Source organism: Colobus angolensis, unplaced genomic scaffold, assembly GCF_000951035.1.
Source record: "Colobus angolensis palliatus isolate OR3802 unplaced genomic scaffold, Cang.pa_1.0 Scaffold25, whole genome shotgun sequence".
Lineage (NCBI taxonomy): Eukaryota > Metazoa > Chordata > Mammalia > Primates > Cercopithecidae > Colobus > Colobus angolensis.
In genome coordinates, this window is record NW_012115710.1 from 2670286 (window position 1) to 2691947 (window position 21662).

Genomic DNA, 21662 nt, shown 5'->3' on the forward strand with positions numbered 1-21662 from the left:
TGAGGCGGAGTCTCGCTCTGTCGCCCAGGCTGGAGTGCAGTGGCGCAATCTCGGCTCACTGCCAGCTCCGCCTCCCGGGTTCAGGCCATTCTCCTGCCTCAGCCTCCTGAGTAGCTGGGACTACAGGCGCCCGCCACCGCGCCCGGCTAATTTTTTGTGTTTTTAATAGAGACGGGGTTTCACCGTGGTCTCGATCTCCTGACCTTGTGATTCGCCCGCCTTGGCCTCCCAAAGTGCTGGGATTACGGGCGTGAGCCACCGCGCCTGGCCTTAGGGGCTTCTTAAGGGCCAAGGAAAGGTAATATCCAGGCAGAGGGGCCCAAAGACGAACGTGCAGAAAAGTCAGGAGTCTTGTGGGAATGAAGAATGGTAATGTACGGCCAGGATATAGAATGCTGGAGGCGGGAGATGGAAAATGAAGAGGGAGAGGCAGGTGGGGGTTATGGCCTCTAATGTCATGCTGGATTTTCTCTTGAGCATGATGGGGAGTTGGGAAAAAATTGTGGGCACGGGAGGGACAATGTCAGCTCTGGGTGCCAGACAGACTCCCCTGTAGACATGAAGGGGAGGCCAGAAAGTCAGGGAGGAATTTGGCAATGCAACAGGTGGGACATGATGAGGCCTGACCTGGAACCAGGAAAGGAGGGAATGAGCCGGACAGATTCAGGGGCAGGAGGAGCAGGACTTGGGGACCCAAGGGTTTTCAGGGTGAGGGACAAGAAGAAGGTGAGGACAGTGCCTAAGGGTCTGGCTCGATGAACTGGATGGGATGGCAAGGCCATCCCTAATATGGTGGAAGACACTAAGCTCAGATGGAATATGGTTGACGATTAAGGCCCTGAGGGGCAGCCAGGAGCAGGTGAGAACTTGAGTCGGGCTCAGGGGAGAGACCTTGGGTTGGAGATAGAGTTTTGGATGGAGCATTAAGGAGCACTCAAACTTTGGCAGTGAGGAGGCTTGCCTGGCAAGAGAGTGCAGGGTGGAGCTTCAAGGGTTACCCAGATTTACAAGTGAAGGGGAGAAGGCAGAGGAGCAGAAGTCTGCAGTTAGATAGCTGGGGACCTGGAAAGCTTCTGGGGTGCCTAGAATGTCAAGGGAAGAGAAGTTTCTTTTTTTTTTTTTGAGACAGAGTCTGGTTCTATCACCCAGGCTGGAGTGCAATGGTGTGATCTCAGCTCACTGCAACCTCCGCCCCCTGGGTTCAAGCAGTTCTCCTCCCTAAGCCTCCCAAGTAGCTGGGATTACAGGCATGCACCACCACACCTGGCTAATTTTGTTGTCTTCTTTTTTTTTTTTTTGAGATGGAGTCTTGCTCTGTCGCCCAGGCTACAATGCAATGGCACGATCTCAGCTAACTGAAACCTCCATCTCCCGGGTTCAAGTGATTCTTCTGCCCCGCATCCCAAGTAGCTGGGATTATAGGCACCCACCGTCACTCCCGGCTAGCCTGGTTAATTTTTGTATTTTTAGTAGAGACAGGGTTTTGCCACATTGGTCAGGCTTGTCTCAAACTCCTGACTTCAGGTGATCTGCCCACCTCGGCCTCCTAAAGTGCTGGGATTATAGGCATGAGCTACTGTGCGCTTGGCCAAGGTAAGAGAAGTTTCTAAGAAAGGGCTGGGAGTGGTGGCTCACACCCATAATGTCAGTGTTTTGGGAGGCCAAGGTAGGAGGATTGCTTGCGCCCACGAGTTTGAGACCAGCTTGGGCAACGCAGTGAGACCCCATCTCTACAAAAAATCTTAAGAAAATTAGCCAGGTGTGGTGGCACATGCCTGTAGTTCCAGCTACTCGGGAGGCTGAGGCAGGAGGTTTCCTTGAGCCCAGGAGTTCAAGGCTGCAGTGAGCTGTGATGGTGCCACTGCACTCCAGCCTGGAAGAGAGAGATGGCTCACACCTGTATTCCCGGCACTTTGGGAGGCTGAGGCAGGCAGACCACGGGGTCAGGAGGCCGAGACCAGCCTGGCCAATATGGTGAGACCCCGTCTCTATTAAAGATACAAAAATTAGCCAGACATGGTGGTGTGTGCCTGTAGTCCCAGCTACTTGGGAGGCTGAGGCAGAAGAATTGCTTGAACCCAGGAGGTGGAGGTTGCAGTGAGCCGAGATCATATAATAATAATAATAATGATAAAAGAAGGACTTGGCCTACCATGGAATGGCCCCCAAAGCTGCTGTCTGAATCTAAGCTGTCACTAAGTTGCGAGCTGCTGGGGTGTATGTGTATGGTTGTGGGGGGAGTGAATATCCCTTTAAACAGCCACTGGGGAGGGGATTCTGGAACCCCTGGCCTCACAGAGACCCAGCCTCCCTCCCCCCATCTCTCTGGGCTCCATGTCTAAGGAGCCCTAGGGCGCTGAGTGTGAGTTACTTAGGTGGGCGTGTGTGGAGGGGTCTCTGGGGAGGGCACTGAACAGGCTGAAGGGGCATTCCGCTGTGGGGAGACATCTCTGGGAAGACAGGTTCCTCACAGCAAAGCCTGTGGTGAAGGTCTCAGAGGCCTCTCAGGGGAAGTCTCAGGGTTCCCAGGAAGGGGAACGAGGTCTGGAGGGAGGAGGTTGTGGGTCCCCAGGCATGCTTGTTGAGGGAGGGGGGTCTTCAGGTTCCCAGAAGCAGGGACCTCAGGCAGGAGTACTAGGGGAGGAGTGTGGAGGAAGCGGGCTCCTAAGCTGGGGGCCTCGGGGTAGGAAGGGCCTGGGCCCATCCTGCCCTTGTGGCCCCCGGCTGCAGCCTCAGTGGCATGGGGGTGAAGCGGAGCCTCCAGAGAGGGGGCATTCTGCTCAGCCTCGTGGCCAACGTCCTCATGGTGCTCTCCACGGCCACCAACTACTGGACCCGCCAACAAGAGGGCCACAGTGGCCTGTGGCAGGAATGCAACCACGGCATCTGCTCCAACATCGCCTGCCAGAGTGAGGCTCCGCCCGCCCAGATGTCAGAGGGCACTTCAGACTCCCAGGGCTCGGGACACACTGCTGGGCCCATAGCGAGACGCCCACCCCTTCCACCCCGGGCTCAGTTGCAGCTGTCCCTCCTCGGCCGAAGCCGCCACGAACCCCGCCCCTCGACTTGTGGGCTTGTCCCTGACCCCCTCCCCGTCCCGGTCGCGGCAGTAACCTCAGGTCCTGATGTGACCTCCAAGTCTCCGTCCAAACGCCTGACTCCGGGTCAGGGGAACTCGGTTCCTGGTCACACACCGGGTTGGGGGGAGGAGACAGGAGAGCTTCCGGTTGCGGCCAAACCCGTAGCGGCTGGAGCGACGCCCGCGGGGGCTGATGCTCCCGCTCTCCCCAGCCACGCTGGCCGTGACTGCGGCGTGCATGGTGCTAGCGGTGGGTGTCGGCGTGGTGGGCATGGTGATGGGACTGCGGATTCGGTGCCACGAGGGCGAGTCGCTGCGGGGCCAGACCACGAGCGCCTTCCTCTTCCTCGGCGGTGAGACTGCAGCCCCCCCGGGCCGGCAGGCGGGGCGGGCCTGGGGTGATGGAGGGGCCTGGTCACCAGGGGCGGGGCTTGAGGTACGCGTCAGGGATCCGAGGGGCGGGGCTGGAAGAAGCCGAGAGAGGTGGGCGGGGCTCGAGACAGAGTTCAGAGCGGGAGGTGCCGGAAGGGGCCTGGGCCAGAGGCAGGCCGAGAGCCGATAGGCGTGGTCTGATAGAAGGGGGCGGGTCTGTAGGGGCGTGGCCTGGGTGCAGCCCCACCAGGCCCAGCTAGCTCATCCTGCGGCTGGGCGGGGCCCAGGACTGCTGCTGCTGACCGCCTTGATAGGCTACACGGTGAAGAACGCGTGGAAGAACAACGTCTTCTTCTCTTGGTCCTATTTTTCTGGGTGGCTGGCCTTACCCTTCTCAATTCTCGCGGGTAACCTGCACAGCGGGAAGAGGGTGGAGGAGACTGCCCAGAAGACCCTCACCCCAGAGGCTCCCCAGCTGCCCTTCCAGTAAACCCCGGGGACCTCTCAGGGACTCCCCAACACACTAACGACTCCCGCAGACCCGGCAGAGACCCCCTTGGAGCCCGAAACCCCAGTCCCCGGGGCCCGCCAGGCCATCCGCCCCAGGGCCCACCTTTTCCCGCCCCGCGTCCCCTTCCCCCCAGGCTTCTGCTTTCTGCTGGCAGATATGATCATGCAGAGCACCGACGCCATCAGTGGATTCCCCGTGTGTCTGTGACTGCAGCCTGCCTGGGGCAGAATAAAGGAACGGCTTTTTTTTTTAGCGCTGCGGCTCCGCGTGCTTTTCTGGGGGTCGTGGGGACGCAGGCACGGGGTTGCATAGAGACTCAGGGAGGACATAAGGACACGAACGTGGAGACGGGGAGACACAGACATGGAGACACAAGTCTCCACGGATTGGGATGGGAACAGGGACATGTGGGAGGGGCGGGGCCAGGATGGGACGTGGGCTTTTGGAGAGGGTGTGGAGGGGCTGTGGGGACAACATGGAGGTGAAGTAGAGACATGGACAGGGGAGGATACGGATATGGAAAGGAAAGGGAACACGGGGATGGAGAGAGACCGACACGCGAGGATTCAGAGGCGTGGGAATACGAGTACTGCAACTTGGAGAGGCCGGAAAGAAGTGGGGGATCTGGAGAGGGAGAGCAGATCCGGGGATACCGGGAAGCGTTTATAGGACCGGGAGGATCTATAAACTCCGGGCGCGATTCCCTCCAGTGCACGACCTTTCCCCTAGTTCTCTGCCCTGCCCCCTCGGCCAGGCCTTTCCTTCCCTCTCGGGGTCCGGCTGGCTCCCCGAGATCCGCTTCCCATTGGTTTGCGTTGCTTGCCACACCGCCCTTCCCTCCGGCCTCTCGATTGGTCCTCTGTCGGGGAGGCGGGCTCTGCAGTGGTTGACTGGCTGACCGTGCTGCGCGCAGGCGCAGAGAGGGGCGGGGTGGGGTCGGGTGTCTGGAAGAAGCGACTGAGGGTGCGGGCTGACCCTGTAGGTGGCTGCGGCGGGAAGATGGCGGAGCTGCGCGCGCTCGTAGCTGTCAAGAGGGTCATCGACTACGCCGTGAAGGTGACCGGGCCCCCCTCTCCCACATCCCTGAGTCCCGCAGCCATGTGCTTCCGGGGCCACGAGCGCACACTGGGTGGGGGTCTTCTTGTAACCCCCGACCTCTGCCGCTCTAACCCCCATACGTCAAAGTCACACCTGACGGCAAAAATCAAAAGAGTGAAGTTCTGACATCCGATCCCTCCGGTGTCACGGCCATGTTCTCTTTTCCCTCGTTCTGGATTCACTCTCTTGATAACTGTTCAGAGTGAGTTGCTTTCTCCATTTCTTACCCACTGGAAGAAGTCATGGTCCCTGTTTAACGCACGGAGAAACTGAGGCACAGAGCGGTCACCCAGCTCTCTGTGAAGGGCAGAGCCGAGAGTTCTATCCAGGTTCCTCTGACTGCTTTCACCCACTGGGCTGCATTGCTTACCTTTGTACTATTACCCAAAATATGCTATAGGGAGTCAGACAGGGCCCTGTGGGGCCCCAGAAGCTGCTTGCCACCCTCCATAGCCACAGGGTGAGCCAGGAGGCTCTAGCTAGGGAGAGAGAAGTGTGTTTGCTAGAGGTGAAAGTTCAAGGAACCAACCTGCCTGAGCTGGGGATAGCTCACATTCTCCATGAAAGAGGTGGGGGAGGGCACTCTCTGAGCACCTGGCTTGAGCCCAGAGGGAGGCTGGTGTGGACGGAGGTGAATCAGACACGGTCTCTCAGGCCCGTTTCTCTCAATGCTTGGCCTGAACTGGACTGAAGATGGTGACTGTCCATCCACATCTGTCCTTCCCATCAGCCTGGGGACTTATCTCTGTGTCCCCAGCATTACCTAGCATGGGGCCTGGCACCCTGGAGGCCTCAGGGTGGGCAAAACCAGGGTCACAAAGTTGACACTGATACTGCCCCTGCCTGCTTAGGGAGTGGGCTGGGGAAGAGGGTACAGGAGCCAGACTTGAGCATGAAAGCGTCAGTGGTCATAGCAGCCAGCATTTAGTGGGTGTTTACGTGCCAGGCATCCTTCCAAGTCCGTTGTAGAGATTAACCCATTCAGTCCTTTCAGTATCCTTTGTATTATTTATTATTTATTTTTATTTTTTGAGACGGAGTTTTGCTCATTTTGCCCAGGCTGGAGTGCAATGGTGCAATCTCAGCTCACTGCAACCTCCGCCTCCCTGGTTGAAGTGATTCTCCTACCTGAGCCTCCCAAGTAGCTGGGATTACAGGCATGCACAACCACACCCGGCTCATTTTTTGTATTTTTAGTAGAGATGGAGTTTCACCATGCTGGCCAGGCTGGTCTCAAACCCCAGACCTCAGGTGATCCACCCGCCTCGGCCTCCCAAAGTGCTGGGATTATAGGCGTGAGCCACCGTGCCGGCTGACCCTTTGTACTATTAATTCCATTGGATAGATGAGGAAACTGAGGCCTGTCAGATCTCCCAGCCAGTAAGTGGCAGAGTTACAATCAAAACCCTGGGCAAGTCTGGCTCTAGACTCTGCTCTCCCATCTCCCTCAGTGCCCCCCGTCCTAATGACGCCTCTGACAGCACATGACAGGGATGTCGCCTCCAGCCCTTTTGAGACACATTCCTCTTGGGGTCCTGGGTCCCAACACTTGGTTTCCTCCCTGCTCTGACTGTTGGTTACTGTCACATCTTTGGACTCCTACAGCCCCCTGGGCATCCTCTATCCCAGCCCTGGCCTTCCCTGCCTGGCATGTCTGGGATTGGATCTGTCTCCCCCATGGTGCAGGCCCACGTTTTGACTCAGCTCTGGTCCCAGCATCACTCAGCACAGGGCCTGGCACATGGATGTCTCTGGTATGCTCAGGGAGAGAACAGAGGGGAAGCGTGAAGGCAGTGTTGAGTCAGCTCCTGTCCTTTCCGGAGGGTGCTGCCTTCCCCTCCCACAGTGCCCCAGGGCTCCCTGCGTTACATCCTGTCTCACTGGATGTGTCTGTTGATGTCCTTTTCAGAACAAATGAGTGATTCAGACCCTGCCAGCTTCCTAAGCACCAGATTAGACCTGGGCAGTGCCCCACCCCCTTTCCCTTCTCCTCCCAAAGCTGTCAGTTCTCCACCCCGCCCCCCACCGGCCACCGCCCTTCCTGCCCTGTTGTCTGTTGGTCCCATTGTGTCACCTGGACTCTCACCCCAGTCCTCCCTCGCTCCCAGTCTCTCCTGCTCAGCCCACCTCTACCCATTCTTAGGGGCCTTTCTTCACTCAGAGCTGACCCTGCTCTCCCCTGCTCCCAGCCTGCCTGTGGCTCTCCAGCACCCTCAGGACAGAGTCGCAGCCCCTCTGCCTGGCATTTGGGATGCTTTGTGGTCCAGCTTCCTCTTCGTGGTCTGCTTCAGCTGTCCACTTCCCTCCTTGGACCCTCCCTTACTCTTTGTGCTTCCACCACTGCGACCTACTCCTCCTGTCCTGACAGACCAGGCCGCGGCTCGCCCGTTCCATGCCTTCTTCCGGCACCACCCTCCTACCTCTGCTTTCTATCCTTTATCCTGCCCAACTCCAACTCATGGATTATGTCAAAATCTAATGATTCTCGGCCAGGTGCAATGGCTCACATCTCTAATCCCTGCACTTTGCGAGGCCGAGGTGAGTGGATCAGCTGAGGTCAGGAGTTTGAGACCAGCCAGGCCAACATGGTGAAACCCCATCTCTACTAAAAATTTAAAAATTAGCCAGGCGTGGTGGCACGTGTCTGTAATCCCAGCTACTCAGGAGGCTGAGGCAGGAGAATCGCTTGAACCTGGGAGGCAGAGGTTGCAGTGAGCCGGGATCGTGTCCCTGCACTCCAGCCTGGGTGACAGAGCTAGACTCAGTCTCAGACAAACAAACAAACAAACAATAAAACCAATGTAGTGATTCTCTCTGGCATCGCCTCCTCCAGGAAGCCCCTGACCCTACACCCTCAGGCTGCCTTGATATACCCCTGGGGGCTGCTGCAGTCCCTAGGTTTGCTTCCATCAGCCCTCGCCAGACTGGATTGGGATCCTCTGTTGACCCCATGTTCCCCACTGCCCTACTCTATCATCCCCAGGTGGGTAGCTCCCTGCAGAGAGGGCCATGTCTGATCCACCTCTGTTCCCAGAATCACACGCTCACTCCCTGACCTCTTTCAGCTCCCTGGGCAAACATCACCTTCTCTGGGAGGACTTCCCTGTTTGCCTCCTTAAAATCACAGGCCCCGGAGTCCCTGTGTTTTGCTGTGTTTTCCCCTATACTTTGCAACTAGGAAAGGAGAGGAAAGTGTGTTTGCTAGAGATGAAAGTTCAAGGAGCCAACCTAACTGAGTGGAGGGAGTGGCTCACATTCTCCACGAAAGAGGCGGGAGCAGGGGGCACCCTCTGAGAGCCCAGCTTGTCCCCAGAGGGAAGCTGATGTGGACACTTTGTAATCCACAGTGTCATTTACTTATTGATTGCTCTGGTGTCTGTCGCCACTTCTGGAATTTGTGCCCCACGTGTGGGGAAGACAGTTTGATGTGGTCACTGCTTCCTGAGACTGGGTGCACTGCTAGAATAGTTCAGACCTCAGACTCCGAGCCCAGCGCCTGCATCCACTTCCTGCTGTGTGACCTTGAGGAAATTGCCCCACCACTCTGAGCGTTATTTTTCTACTCTGTACAGTGGGGATAATGGTAATATACTTTACTGAGTTGTAATGAAAATTAAATAAGCCCTTGGAGTTTCTTTCTCTGTTTGTTTGAGATGGAGTCTCGCTCTGTCACCCAGGCTGGAGTGCAGTGGCACAATCTCGGCTCACTGCAGCCTCCGCCTGCAGTGATTCTCCTGCCTCAGCCTCCTGAGTAGTAGGGATTACAGGTGTGCGCCACTACACCCGGCTAATTTTTGTATTTTAAGTAGAGACAGGGTTTCATGATGTTGGTCAGGCCGGTCTTGAACTCCTGACGTCAGGTGATCTGCCCATCTTGGCCTCCCAAAGTGTGGGGATTACAGGCTGGAGCCACCGCGTCCAGTCTAAATAAGCCCTTGGAACAGTGTCTGGCACACAGTGACACTGGAGTCCAGCATGGATGGAGCATGCAGCAGAGACAGGAGTGGCTGGAGGCGGGGCTGGGATTGGGGCAAAGCCAGGGAGTCCCTTACCCAGAGCACAAAATTAAAAGGGTGCCCCAAATCTCAGCAATGAAGATGAACACAATTTTAACACGGGAGGCCGAGGTGGGTGGATCGCTGGAGGTCGGGAGTTTGAGACCAGCCTGGCCAACATCATGAAACCCTGTCTCTATTAAAAATACAAAAAAGTAGCCGGGCATGGTGGTGGGCGCCTGTAATCCCAGCTACTCCGGAGGCTGAGGCAGGAGCATGGCTTGAACTGGGGAGGCGGAGGTTGTAGTGAGCCGAGATCACGCCACTGCACTCTGGCCTGGATGACAGAGCAAGACTCCATCTCAAAAAAAAAAAAAAAAAAAAAAAAAAAAAAAGAAAGAAAGAGGATTGTGGTAGGCCAAGAAATACCCTCTAAAACAGCCAGGTTTCAATCCCTGGTACCTGAGAAGGGAAAATCACTTAGAAACAGGGTCTTTGCAGGCTGGCCGCGGTGGCTCACGCCTGGAATCCCAGCACTTCGGGAGACCGAGGAGGGCAGATCACCTGAGGTCAGGAGTTTGAGACCTGGCCAACATGGTAAAACCCTGTCTCTACTAAAAATACAAAAATTAGCTGGGTGTGGTGACGCATGCCTGTAATCCCAGCTACTTGGGAGGCTGAGGCATGCGAATTGCTTGAACCCGGGAGGCAGAGGTTGCAGTGAGCCGAGCTTTCACCACTGTAGTCCAGCCTGGGTGACAGAGCGAGAGCCCATCTGGAAAAAAAAAATAGAAACAGGGTCTTTGCAGATGTGATTCAATTAAGCATCTTGAGATGGGGGCATTATCCTGGATTATTTAGGTGGGCCCTAAATGCCATCTCAAGAGTCCTTATAAGAGAGAGACAGAGGAAGACTAGACACACAGAGAGAGGAGAAGGCCGCATGGAGACAGAGCTGAGGATGCTGGCACTGAAGATAAAGCGATGCAGCCACAAGCCAGGGAGTGTCAGAGCAGAAGCTGGAGGAGGCAAGAAACGTGCTCCCCCCAGGGCCTGCAGACCCCTTGGTCTCACCCTGGTGAAACTGACTCTGGACTTCTGGCCTCCAGAGCTGTAAGATTCTAAGCCATCAAGTATGTGGTGATTTGTTATGGCAGCTGAGAGAAACTAATAGGAAGGTGGTTATTGGTCACGCTACAGCCTGGTCCACACCGGAAGCCTCTCTCCCTGGCACATGATGGTGCCCCCAGGATCCAGCTTAGAGCCAGGCACATAGTAGGGCCCAGGAGAGACAAAAACGATGTACAGAAGCAAATGGGTGGGGTTTGCCACCCATTTCGTTGGAGCGAAAGTTTAATAAGCAAAAGAAGAAAGCTCTCCGCAGAGGAGAGGGGAGCCCATGCGTGTCGCCGTTTTTACAGTTGATTCCAAAAGCTTTTATAAGAAACTCCTCTCATCTCTGTAGCTGTTTGAGTATCTTATCTGTAAAGCTGTCTGCATAACTCTCCGTTATCTGTGTAGTTGTGGGTATGTCTTTAGGCAAGCACAAAGCTCTGCTTCTCTTGTGTAACCCTGGGTTTGTTTTAGGTAAGCTCCGCCCCTCCCTGTGCAAGTTCCCACAGAGACCACAAGGTACATGCCTGAAAAGGGGAGGGAACTTTTCCTGGGAGCCTGTCAATCACACAAAGAACAAAAGGCTTCTGTGCTGGACCTGCCTGCTTGTCTGTACAGGTGCAGCCTGAGTTTTCCTCAGGCTGCTCTGTTGTTGCCTGTAGCTGTGATTTTTCAGGCAGGCTGCTTCTCTGAGGACCAGCCTTAACTGTCTACTTAACTTATTTTTCCTTTTCTTCTCCTCTTTTGTGTTTCTGTATCAGTGTGTTATGTATTTATATACACTTGGAGATATGGTAAAATGCACCTCTATGGGTTCCCATAAATACTGTAAATTTGAGAAACACTCTTTTCAGGCCTGAGAGGAGCAGTGACACAGTAGGGATGATCAAGTCAGATGTCCCTGGTACCCAGGAATGGCTGGATGAGAGAAGGAGACGGGGTGACCTGCCCCTGCCCACAAGCTCTAACCCAGCTCTGTCCCTGAAGCTGTGTGACCCCGGACAAGGCCCTGCCCCTTTCCAGGCTGTTGTTGTCCTCATCCAGCCTGGGACAGGGTTGGCGCTGAGGCCCCCACCTTCTTGCCTGTTTCCTCCTGACCCCGCCCCCTCCCCTCCTGCTGAGCAGATCCGAGTGAAACCTGACAGGACCGGTGTGGTCACAGATGGCGTGAAGCACTCCATGAACCCCTTCTGTGAGATCGCAGTGGAGGAGGCTGTGCGGCTCAAGGAGAAGAAGCTGGTGAAGGAGGTCATCGCCGTCAGCTGTGGGCCCGCACAGTGCCAGGTGCTCAGGGTCTTGGGGAGGGGGCTGGACTCTGGGTCTGAGGGAGGAGGGGCTGATAGCCTGGTTTCCTGGGTGTGAGGAAGGAGGGGATGGGGATCTGGACTCCTGGGTCTGAGGGAGGAGGGGCTGGGGGCCAGACTCCTGGGTCGCCCTGAGGATAGCCAAGTCAAGCCCCTCTGTCCTCGGCAGGAGACCATTCGTACTGCCCTGGCTATGGGTGCAGACCGAGGTATCCACGTGGAGGTGCCCCCAGCAGAAGCAGAACACTTGGGTCCCCTGCAGGTGGCTCGGGTCCTAGCCAAGCTGGCAGAGAAGGAGAAGGTGGACCTGGTGCTGCTGGGCAAGCAGGTAACTGTGGTCAGCCCTCCCTGTGCCCCCTTGCTCATCCCTGCTTGGGAGGAGGGTGGAGGAGATGTGGGGTGAGACAGCAGGTGGCCAGGGCCAGGACATTCAGCCACTCCAGGCTGAGCAGCTTGGGACTTTGCTGACCCTCCTGACAGAGAGTTTGAGCAGGGAGGACAGAGTCCCTCTGGGTGTTAGAAAGATCCTCTTGGGCCAGGCACGGTGGCTCATGCCTGTAATCGCAGCACTTTGGGAGGCTGAGGCGGGTGGATCACTTGAGGTTGGGAGTTTGAGATTAGCATGGCCAACACGGTGAAACCCCATCTCTTCTAAAAATACAAAAACTAGCCGGGTGTGGTGGCGTGCACCTGTAATCCCAGCTACTTGGGAGGCTGAGGCATGAGAATCACTTGAACTTGGGAGGTGGAGGTTGCAGTGAGCCAAGATCGCACCACTGCACTCCAGGCACCACTGCACTCCCGCCTGGGAGCAGAGCGAGACTCTGTCTCAAAAAAAAAAAAAAAAAAAGAAAAAAAGAAGAAAGATCCTTTTGGTTGAGTTTAGAGGCTGGGAGGCCGAGGTGATGGTCACGTGGGGAGAATGAGGCCTCGGCCTAAGGTGTCGGGACAGAGCAGAGACGTGATGTGGCAGGAGAGACTGGGCTTAGCATGGGGAGGGAGGGCAGGGAGGAGGCAAGGACAGTGCCTGGGTCTACCTTGGTAACACAGGTGGGAAACCCAGGAAGAACAGGAGGTTAGAGGAGGATCCTACACGGGGAGTGTGAAGAGCCCAGGAGACATTGATGCAGATTCAGGAGACAGTCCTGGCCTTGAAACAGAGACTTGAGAATTTTGGAGGGCACTGCAGGTGGCTGGGGTCCTGGCTAAGCTGGCAGAGCAGGAGAAGGTGGACCTGGTGCTGCTGGGCAAGCAGGTAGTTGTGGTCCGCTCTCCCTGTGCCCTCTTGCTCATCCCTGCTCGGGAGGAGGGTGGTGGAGATGTGGGGTGAGACAGCAGGTGGCCAGGGAGCTATGGGAGGTCTGTGAGCAGAAGAGGGGTGGGATCAGCACTAGGTGCAGAAAAAGCCTCCCTGGGCTTCGAGAATGGACTGGAAGGGGAGATTGGAGGCCAGGAGTTAGGGAAGGAGGTTAGGGCTCGGTGAGGACCCGACCAGAACCTTCCCTGCCACACTGGTGCTCCCCACTGAGACAGGTACATGGGGCTCATCTGTTTCCCCAGGAGACCCTGGGGCACCACCTCTCCTCAGGGGTAGCTCATCTCATTTGAGGACACACCTCATGGCCTCAACCAGGGGAAGGACAGAAGAGGGACGTCAGAAGAACCACAGGCAGATGGGAGTGAGAAGAGGCAGGGAATTAGGGATGGAGGCTGAGAAGAAAGACCAAAGATGGCAAAGGTATGTCAAGCAGGGCACGGAGACAGCAGAGCACAGCAGGCTCAGGTAGAGCTGGGGCCCCCGGAGAGAGATGGAGATCCCAGGGCCAGGTCAGTTCTGGGACAAAGAGGAGGCTGGTGGGTCCAGATAGGTCACTGGGTGTCCTGCCCAGCCCTGAGAAAGTCAGAAGAAAGCAAAGAGAGATTACGAACAGCAGGGGCATCAGAGTACAGATCAGCCAACTGTGGCAGAAGGGCCTACCTGGAGAACAGGCCAAAAAGGGTGGGGCTACCTGGGTGGGGCTGTAGAGGCTGAGGTGTTGGAAGCGTGGCCTTAGTAGTCCCCTGCATTTGCTGGTGGTTCTCAGACTCCGATGTCCTACCTGTCCTGGGCCAGGGACAGTTCCTGGGGCCAGGACCTCCAGCTGGGGAAATGCCGGATGAACTGGTCATGATGCTGTTTGTTCTAGGAAACAGATTCACAACTCAAACTGGCTTAAGCCAGAAAGTGAATTTATTAGCTCATGTAAATCGGGGGCTTCAGGCACAGCTTGATCCAGGGTCACACATGAGCTGTAGGCTCCCGTCTACCTTGGCTTCACTGTCTGCATCTCCAAGCTCAGATCCCACCGGCCCAGGGACCCCAGCAGAAAGAAAGGAGCCTCTTTCCCAAGGGCTCCAGCAAACTCCCAGGGCTTACTCTTCTTTGGTGCAGCTTGAGTCATGTGCCCCTCCCTGAACCAATCACTGGGGTTGGGGCTAGAGTGTCCTCACTGGCCCAGATCCTCTTCATGCAGCTGCCCAGGGGCCACATAGGGCGGGATTCCTGAGAGGCTTTATACAGAAGGCAGAGACTTGGCGACAGGAATGCCAGGTGGCCCCACATGTCCCTGGACAAGTGGCTGCTTATCTCTGGGCCCAAGTGAGGGGATCGTTCTAGACCAAAAATCAGTGAACTATGGTCCATAGCGACCTCTGATTTGTAAATAAAGCTATATTGGAACATCACCACATACATTCATGTACATACTATTTATGGCTGCCTGTGCACTACAACAGCAGAGCTGAGTCACTGTGACAGAGACTGTATGACCTGCAAAGCCTAAAATATTTACTGCATTTTGCCAGCCCGGCTGGATATGGTGGCTCGTGCCTGGGGGATCATCTGAGGTCAGGAGTTCAAGACCAGCCTGGCCAACATGTTGAAATCTCGTTTCTACTAAAAATACAAAAATTAGCTGGGCGTGGTGGTGGGCACCCTATAATCCCAGCTACTCAGAAGGCTGAGGCAGGAGAATTGCTTGAACCCGAGAGGCGGAGGTTGCAGTGAGCCAAGATTGCACCATTGCACTCCAGCCTGGGTGACAGAGCAAGACTCCATCTCAAAAAGAAAAACAAGAAAGAAAAAGTTTGCCAAGCCCTGTTCTAGACAGAGGCCCGAATGGTCCATGAGCTCCACTGATTGTCATACAGTCTCCTCTCTCTCCCCATTCAGGCCATCGATGATGACTGTAACCAGACAGGGCAGATGACAGCTGGATTTCTCGACTGGCCACAGGTGAGGCTGGAGTGGGGAGCACCTGCTGAGGGCCAGGCCCTCATCCCTCAAACTTCATTTCTGCCTCAGGGCCTTTGCATTTGCTGTTCTCTCCTCCTGGAACACTGCTCCCTCAGATTGCCTCATGGCTTTCTTGTTCCCCTCCTTGAGATCTCTGCTGAGGTATCACCTCTTCAAAGGGGACTTTCTTGCCATCCTACGTGAAATACTCATGCCCACCCCCTCAACTCCAGGTTCCCCAATCCCCATCTATGCCAGTCCAATATAAATGCAGTCTGGGGCCAGGCATGGTGACTCAACGCCTGTAATCCCAGCACTTTGAGAGGCCGAGGCAGGCAGATCACTTGAGGTCAGGAGGAGTTTGAGACCAGCGTGGTCAACATGTTGAAACCCCATCTCTACTAAAAATTTAAAAATTAGCTGGATGTGGTGGCGTGTGCCTGTAGTCCCAGCTACTCAGGGGGCTGAGGGAGGAGAACTGCTTGAACTCGGGAGGCAGAGGTTGCAGTGAGGCAAGATCGCACCCCACTGCACTCCACCCTGGCAACAGAGGGAGGCTCTGACTCAAAAAAAGAAAAAAAAATGCAGGCTGGGCACAGTGGCTCACACCTATAGTCCTAGCACTTTGGGAGGCCGGGGTGGGAGGATTACTTGAACCCAGGGGTTCGAGACCAGCCTTGGCAACACAGTGGGACCCCATCTCTACCAAGAAAGAAAAGTTAGCCGGGTGTGATGGCACATGCCTGTAGTCACAGCCACTCAGGAGGCCGAGGTGGGAGGATCCCTTGAGCCCAGGAGGTCAAGACTGCAGTGAGTTGGGATCATGCCACTGCACTCCAGCCTGGGTGAAAGAGGGAAACCCTGTCTCAAAAAAAAAAAAAAGAAAGAAAGGCACATAGACAAATTTAAAATTTTTCACAGCTACATAAAAAAGTAAAAAGAAACAGATAAAATTATATTTTATTTCACCCCATTATATCTAAAATATTATCATTTTAACATGTGATCAACATAGAAAATATTGAGATACATATGCTTTATCAGCAGTGGAGTTATGTCCTGATAAACCCATCATAAATTGAAAATATTATAACTCAAATAATGCATTTAATATACTTAATCTACCAAACATCATAGCGTACCTTTAACATGTCACAACACTTACGTTAGCCTACAGTGGGGTAAAATAATCTAACATAAAGCCTATTTTATAATACAGTACTAAATATCCCATGTAATTTATCAAATACTGTACTGGAACTAAAGAAACAAAATGGTTGTATGGGGTACTGGCAGTGTGGTTTCCACTGAATGCTTACCACTGTCACACCTTTGGAAAACTGAAAAATCTTAATTCAAACCACCATAAGCCAGGGACCATTTGTATGTTATGCTTTTTGGATTTTCTTTGTACTAAATCTTCAAAATTCAGCATGTATTTTATATTTACAGGACATCTCAATTCAGATGCTAAATTTCTATGAGAAACACGTTCCTAAAGATGACAGTTGAAGTAGATTTACACACCCAAGTTGTTCACAACAAAACGTTTTCCAGTAACTGCATTTCCAGTAGCTGCATTGGGTATCTGTGTTTTTGTTTTATTTTGTTTTTTTAAAAAACAGCCTTATTGAGTTATTGACCTACAGTAAACTGCACATATCTAAGTTGCACAATTTGTGAAGTTTGCTTTTCTTAAACACTTTTATTTAGATAGAGATGGGGGTCTCACTATGTTGCCCAAGCTGGTCCTGAACTCCTGGGCTCAAGCGATCTGCTCACCTCAGCCCTCCAAAATTTGATAAGTTTTGATATGTGTTACATCCATGAAATCATCCCCACAATCATGATAATGTATCTTGAATTCTCAGTATTTATTTATTTTTATTTTTTTGAGGTGGAGTCTTGTTCTGTCCCCAGGCTGGAGTGCAGTGGCGCGATCTCGGCTCACTGTAGCCTCCGCCTCCTGAATTTAAGTGATTTTCCTGCCTCAGCCTCCCAAGTAGATCGAATTACAAGCGTGCATCACCATGCCTGGATCATTTTTGTATTTTCAGTAGTGACGGGGTTTCACCATGATGGCCAGGCTGGTCTCAAACTCCTCAAGTGATCCACTCACCTTGGCCTCTCAAAGCTCTGGAATTACGGGCATAAGCCACTGCGCCGGGCCAAATTATCAGTGTTTAAATTTAAATAAAATTTAAAAATTCATTCCTCAGCTGCACTGGCCACATTTCAAGTGCTGGGCAGCCACACGCAGCCAGTGGCTACTGGGTGGGACAGCACATTCACAACCTTGATCCTGTTTTATCTTCAAAACATTTATCACTGTCTGACTAGCTTCTCTAACATTGCGCCCTTCTTGCTTCCATATCATGTGTCTCATTTTCTTCTTATTCCTTCTGATCTGAAATGATCTCATTTGTGTGTGTGTTTCCCTGGTGACTGGTTGTCTTCCCTGGCAGAATATGAGCCCACCCCAGCTGGTGCTTCACTGGTCGTGTTCACAGTGTATCTCCAGGGGCAGGTTCATAAGGGCATTAGGAGCAGGTTCTGAACGAAGGAATGTGATGTTCACACTAAGACCTGAAAGATGTTAATAAGTGGACAGGGAGAAAGGTCGTTAGACAAAGAGGAGTGTAGGTGGCATCAGTTACCAGGGGAGGAAATGTTGATTCAGGACTGAGAGGCAAAGGGACCTGGCCAGAGGATGGGATCCCAGAAGGTGGTTTAAGGACCAGTGTGGACACACACAGTTCTGTTGTCGGCCCAGTGGAGGGGCCTCACGGGGGGCTGTTGGGAGTCAGATTGTCAGCTTTTGGATTTACCAGCTGTGGGTGGCAGTGGGCATGTAACTCAGCATCTCGCTGCCTCAGTTTTCCTCATCTGTAAAGTGGGGATAATAACATTTACCTCATAAAGTTCCTACGAGGATTCGATGATTGACCCATCAGTTGCTTAGCACAGAGCCCAGCACTCAGTACATGTTCACTGTCAGGAAGGCAGGGAGGCCTCACTGGCAGCATCAGGACATAGGACATCAGGACATACACCGTGGCTCTCAGGAAAAGGAAAGTCACGCTCTCCCAGGTGTACAAGAGCGATTCTAAACCTCATGGGACCCTGCATTGTTCGCTCCCTCATTCATTCACTTGTCCGTGCGTGTACTCAGTAGTGTCATAAGTGGACTGCTCGGATTGGACCTGAATTAGCCTCACCCACTCTCCTCCTACACTGTCCCTCCCCAGGGCACATTCGCCTCCCAGGTGACGCTGGAGGGGGACAAGTTGAAAGTGGAGCGGGAGATCGACGGGGGCCTGGAGACCCTGCGCCTGAAGCTGCCAGCTGTGGTGACAGCTGACCTGAGGCTCAACGAGCCCCGTTATGCCACGCTGCCCAACATCATGGTGAGGCCCTGGCCAGCGGGCACTGAGGCCCTGGGATTGGCAAGCACATTGCCAGCCCAGTGCCCCCTGGTGGTCGCATCGGGGGAGGGAAGGATCCAAGGGAGGTCTCGGTCGCAAGAAGCCATCACCTGGAGTTTGGCTGATAGAGGGTTTGCTGGGTCATCTCTGCCAATACCGAGAGTTCACAGGGGCTGCTTTGACTAGCAGGGAGGGCTTGCTGGTATCTAGGCCAGTAGGAAGGCATCGCTGGGTAGCAGACATTGTTCCCTCTGTCATTCCAGCCAGTGGAACAAGTTCACTGGGTCATCTTGGTTCATTAGGGAGGGTCCCCTTGGTAATTTTTGCCAGTGTGAAGTTATCGTGTGGATCATCTTGGCTAACGAGGAAGGGTGCATGGGGTCTTTTGGCTAACAGGTAGAGTTCACTAATCATCATGGCCAGTAGGAGGGGTTTGCTGGGTCATCTTGGCCAATATTAACAGTTTAGTGAGTCATCTCAGACAATGGAGAATATTCAGTGTGTCATTTCAACCAACAGGGAGAGTTCATTGGATCATCTTGGCCAATGGGGAAGGTTCAATGAGTCATTTCAGCCATTATAGAGTGTTCACTACATCATCTCCATCGTCTCAGCCTATAAGGGAGTGTTCACTGCATCGTCTCAGCCTATAGGGAGGGTTCAGGGCATCGTCTCAGCCTATAGGGAGGGCTCAGTGCATCGTCTCAGCCTATAGGGAGGGTTCAGGGCATCATCTCAGCCTATAGGGAGGGTTCAGCGCTTCATCTCAGCCTATAGGGAGGGCTCAGCGCTTCATCTCAGCCTATAGGGAGGGTTCAGCGCTTCATCTCAGCCTATAGGGAGGGTTCAGGGCATCATCTCAGCCTATAGGGAGGGCTCAGCGCATCATCTCAGCCTATAGGAAGGGTTCAGGGCATCATCTCAGCCTATAGGGAGGGTTCAGGGCATCATCTCAGCCTATAGGAAGGGTTCAGGGCATCATCTCAGCCTATAGGAAGGGTTCAGGGTATCATCGCAGCCTATAGGGAGCCTTCAGCATGTCATCTCAACCAGAAGTCCACTGAGTCATTACTACCAAAAGGATGGGTTTGCCAGTCTGTTGCAGCCCGTGAAGGGCTTCCTGAATTGGTTACCTAAAGAAGGACTGCTGCAATAGTTGGGCCTCCCAGAGTCTCCTAGCCAGCAGGACTTTTCCACACCAGGTGTGGTCCTGTGAGAAGTTTTGTGTGTCCTGGCCAGTCGGTGGGTCCAGAGGGTTCAGCCCATGGGACTGGTCTGCAGGCATGGCACCCATGGGCAGGAGGTGGCAGGAGGGTGGCAGGGGTTCCACAGCCCTGTGAACAGTGGCTTCCCATGTGCAGAAAGCCAAGAAGAAGAAGATCGAGGTGATCAAGCCTGGGGACCTGGGCGTGGACCTGACCTCCAAGCTGTCCGTGATCAGCGTGGAGGACCCGCCCCAGCGCACAGCCGGCGTCAAGGTGGAAACCACTGAGGACCTAGTGGCCAAGCTGAAGGAGATCGGGCGGATTTGAGCCCCTCCCAGAGATGGCAATAAAACTGACTCTCAACATCTATCTCTGTTAACTCATTTCCTAGAGACATTCAAGTAAATGTTGAATGAACCAAACATTTACTTGAGTCTTTTGTGTGCCAGGCCCTGTGGATCCAGTCCCTGCCCATGAGGAGCCTCTGTTGATGCAGGGGACAATGAGGACAAAGGCAGCTGTAATTCGGGGTGAAGTATGCTAGACGTGGAGGCACACTGGGCCCCTGGGAACCCAACTGGGGGACCCGACCTGGCCCAGCCCGTGGGGTCAGAGATTTCCCAGGGAGATGACTTCCATGTTGAGTGTTGGAACACAAATATCAGTGAGGTGGGTGAGAAGGGCTTTTATCCACAATGTTTGCAGGACACTCAGAACACTCATTCTCTCTTGTGTCCCCAGTCTCAGCAGGGACACAGGAGAGAATGAGGCCAGAAGCTGCGGTTCTGGTGTGAGACACAGACAAGCCACAGAGAATCGAAACTTAGTGTGGCAATGAACTGCCTGGGTCTACAGTCAGATTAGTTTTTTTTAATTATATTTTTTTGAGACAGAGTCTTGCTCTGTTGCCCAGGCTTGCACCATCACACCTGGCTAATTTTTGTATTTTTAGTAGAGACGGGGTTTCACCATGTTGCCTAGGCTGGTCTTAAACTCCTGACCTCAAGTGATCCGCCCATCTCAGCCTCCCCAAGTGCTGAGATTACAAGCATGAGCCACAGCACCTGGCCTAACTTTTTGTTAAAAAAATTGTGTTCCATTCCTCTGGCCTTCTGACAGCATGTGATTTCATATGCTCACTCTCACCTTTGCCAGCTAGATCTTGCGTGAGTTCGTTCCTGTTTTTGAGTTTCAGTTGCCTCATCTGCAGATCAAAATAGTAACGGCATCATGTAGGGGTTAAGGGCATGGGTTCTGGGTCCCAGGGCCCTGGGTCAAATCCCACTGGACCCATTCCTGGCTCTAGGAGGATCTCAGATAGGCAACTACTCCCTGAGCCTCAGTTTCTTTCTCTATCAGGTGGAATTAGTGATACCTGTATTCTGGTTGTCTGTTCTGGCATAACAAACCACCCCAAAACTTGGTGGCTTAAAACAACACTTGTTTATTACGCTCTTAAGTCTGGAATCTGGGCAGGGCTCAGCAGGGGCAGCTTGTCTCTCCTCCGTGCAGGATCAGTTCAGGTGCCTCAAATGGGGCCAGGGGATTGACTTCCAAGAGGGCTCACCCACATGGCCAGCAAGCTGGCTGGGGCTGCTGACCAGGGGCCGTGATTCCCCTCCATGGGACTGCTGAGTTTCCTCCCAGTGTGGCGGCTGGGTTCCATGAGGGAGTGTCCTGTGATACAGAAAGTGGCATATGCCGGCCTAGATGCAGACCCTGGCACAGGGTCACTTCCACGTCTTGGTCCCGCAGTCCCAGAGCCTACTGAGATCCAAGGAGTGGGGACATAGACCTCATATCTTAACAGGAGGATCCTCAAATTTGCAGCCCTCTTTAAACTACATAATCTACTCCATGGAGTTTTGAAAGGTTAATTTATGTAGCACCCCCATAACCACACCTGCTATGCAAAAAATGCTGAATGTATATTATTACCAGTATTAGTTGGGGCGCGGTGGCTCATGCCTGTAATCTCAGTACTTTGGGAAGCCAAGGCGGGTGGATCACTTGAGGTCAGGAACTCATGATAAGCCTGGCCAACATGGTGAAACCCCATCTCTACTAAAAATAACAACAATTAGCCGGGTGTGGTGGTGCGTGCCTGTACTCCCAGCTGTTCCAGAGGCTGAGACGGGAGAATCACTGGAACCCGGGAGATGGAGCCTGCAGTGAGCTGAGGCACTCGGGGTGACAGAACGAGACTTCGTCTCAAAAAATACATATATTACCAATATTATTACTGGTGAGAACTGGGCCAAGGTAAGCTTAGAGGACTGGGAGCTG

The 21662-nt window shown here is 53.8% G+C and overlaps 2 protein-coding genes across 4 annotated transcripts; both read left to right on the plus strand.

Annotated features, from left to right (window-relative positions):
* Positions 1-2320: 2320 nt before the first annotated feature.
* On the plus strand, positions 2321-4210 carry CLDND2 (claudin domain containing 2). Of its 2 annotated transcripts, XM_011946247.1 has the most exons (4): positions 2321-2909; positions 3292-3432; positions 3739-3858; positions 4096-4210. In XM_011946247.1, exons 1-4 carry the CDS (start codon positions 2741-2743, stop codon positions 4167-4169), a joined length of 504 nt encoding a protein of 167 aa, XP_011801637.1. In that variant the 5' UTR covers positions 2321-2740; the 3' UTR covers positions 4170-4210. The 2 variants fall into 2 exon arrangements, with proteins under 2 accessions (XP_011801637.1, XP_011801636.1); XM_011946246.1 differs by having other exon boundaries at positions 3292-4210.
* A 670-nt stretch (positions 4211-4880) lies between these two features.
* ETFB (electron-transfer-flavoprotein, beta polypeptide) lies at positions 4881-19745 on the plus strand. 2 transcript variants are annotated; one of them, XM_011946249.1, is made up of 6 exons: positions 4881-5018; positions 11294-11452; positions 11642-11800; positions 14684-14746; positions 17995-18153; positions 19533-19745. In XM_011946249.1, exons 1-6 carry the CDS (start codon positions 4962-4964, stop codon positions 19701-19703), a joined length of 768 nt encoding a protein of 255 aa, XP_011801639.1. In that variant the 5' UTR covers positions 4881-4961; the 3' UTR covers positions 19704-19745. The 2 variants fall into 2 exon arrangements, with proteins under 2 accessions (XP_011801639.1, XP_011801638.1); XM_011946248.1 differs by lacking the exon at positions 4881-5018 and having other exon boundaries at positions 10740-11452.
* Positions 19746-21662: the final 1917 nt, after the last annotated feature.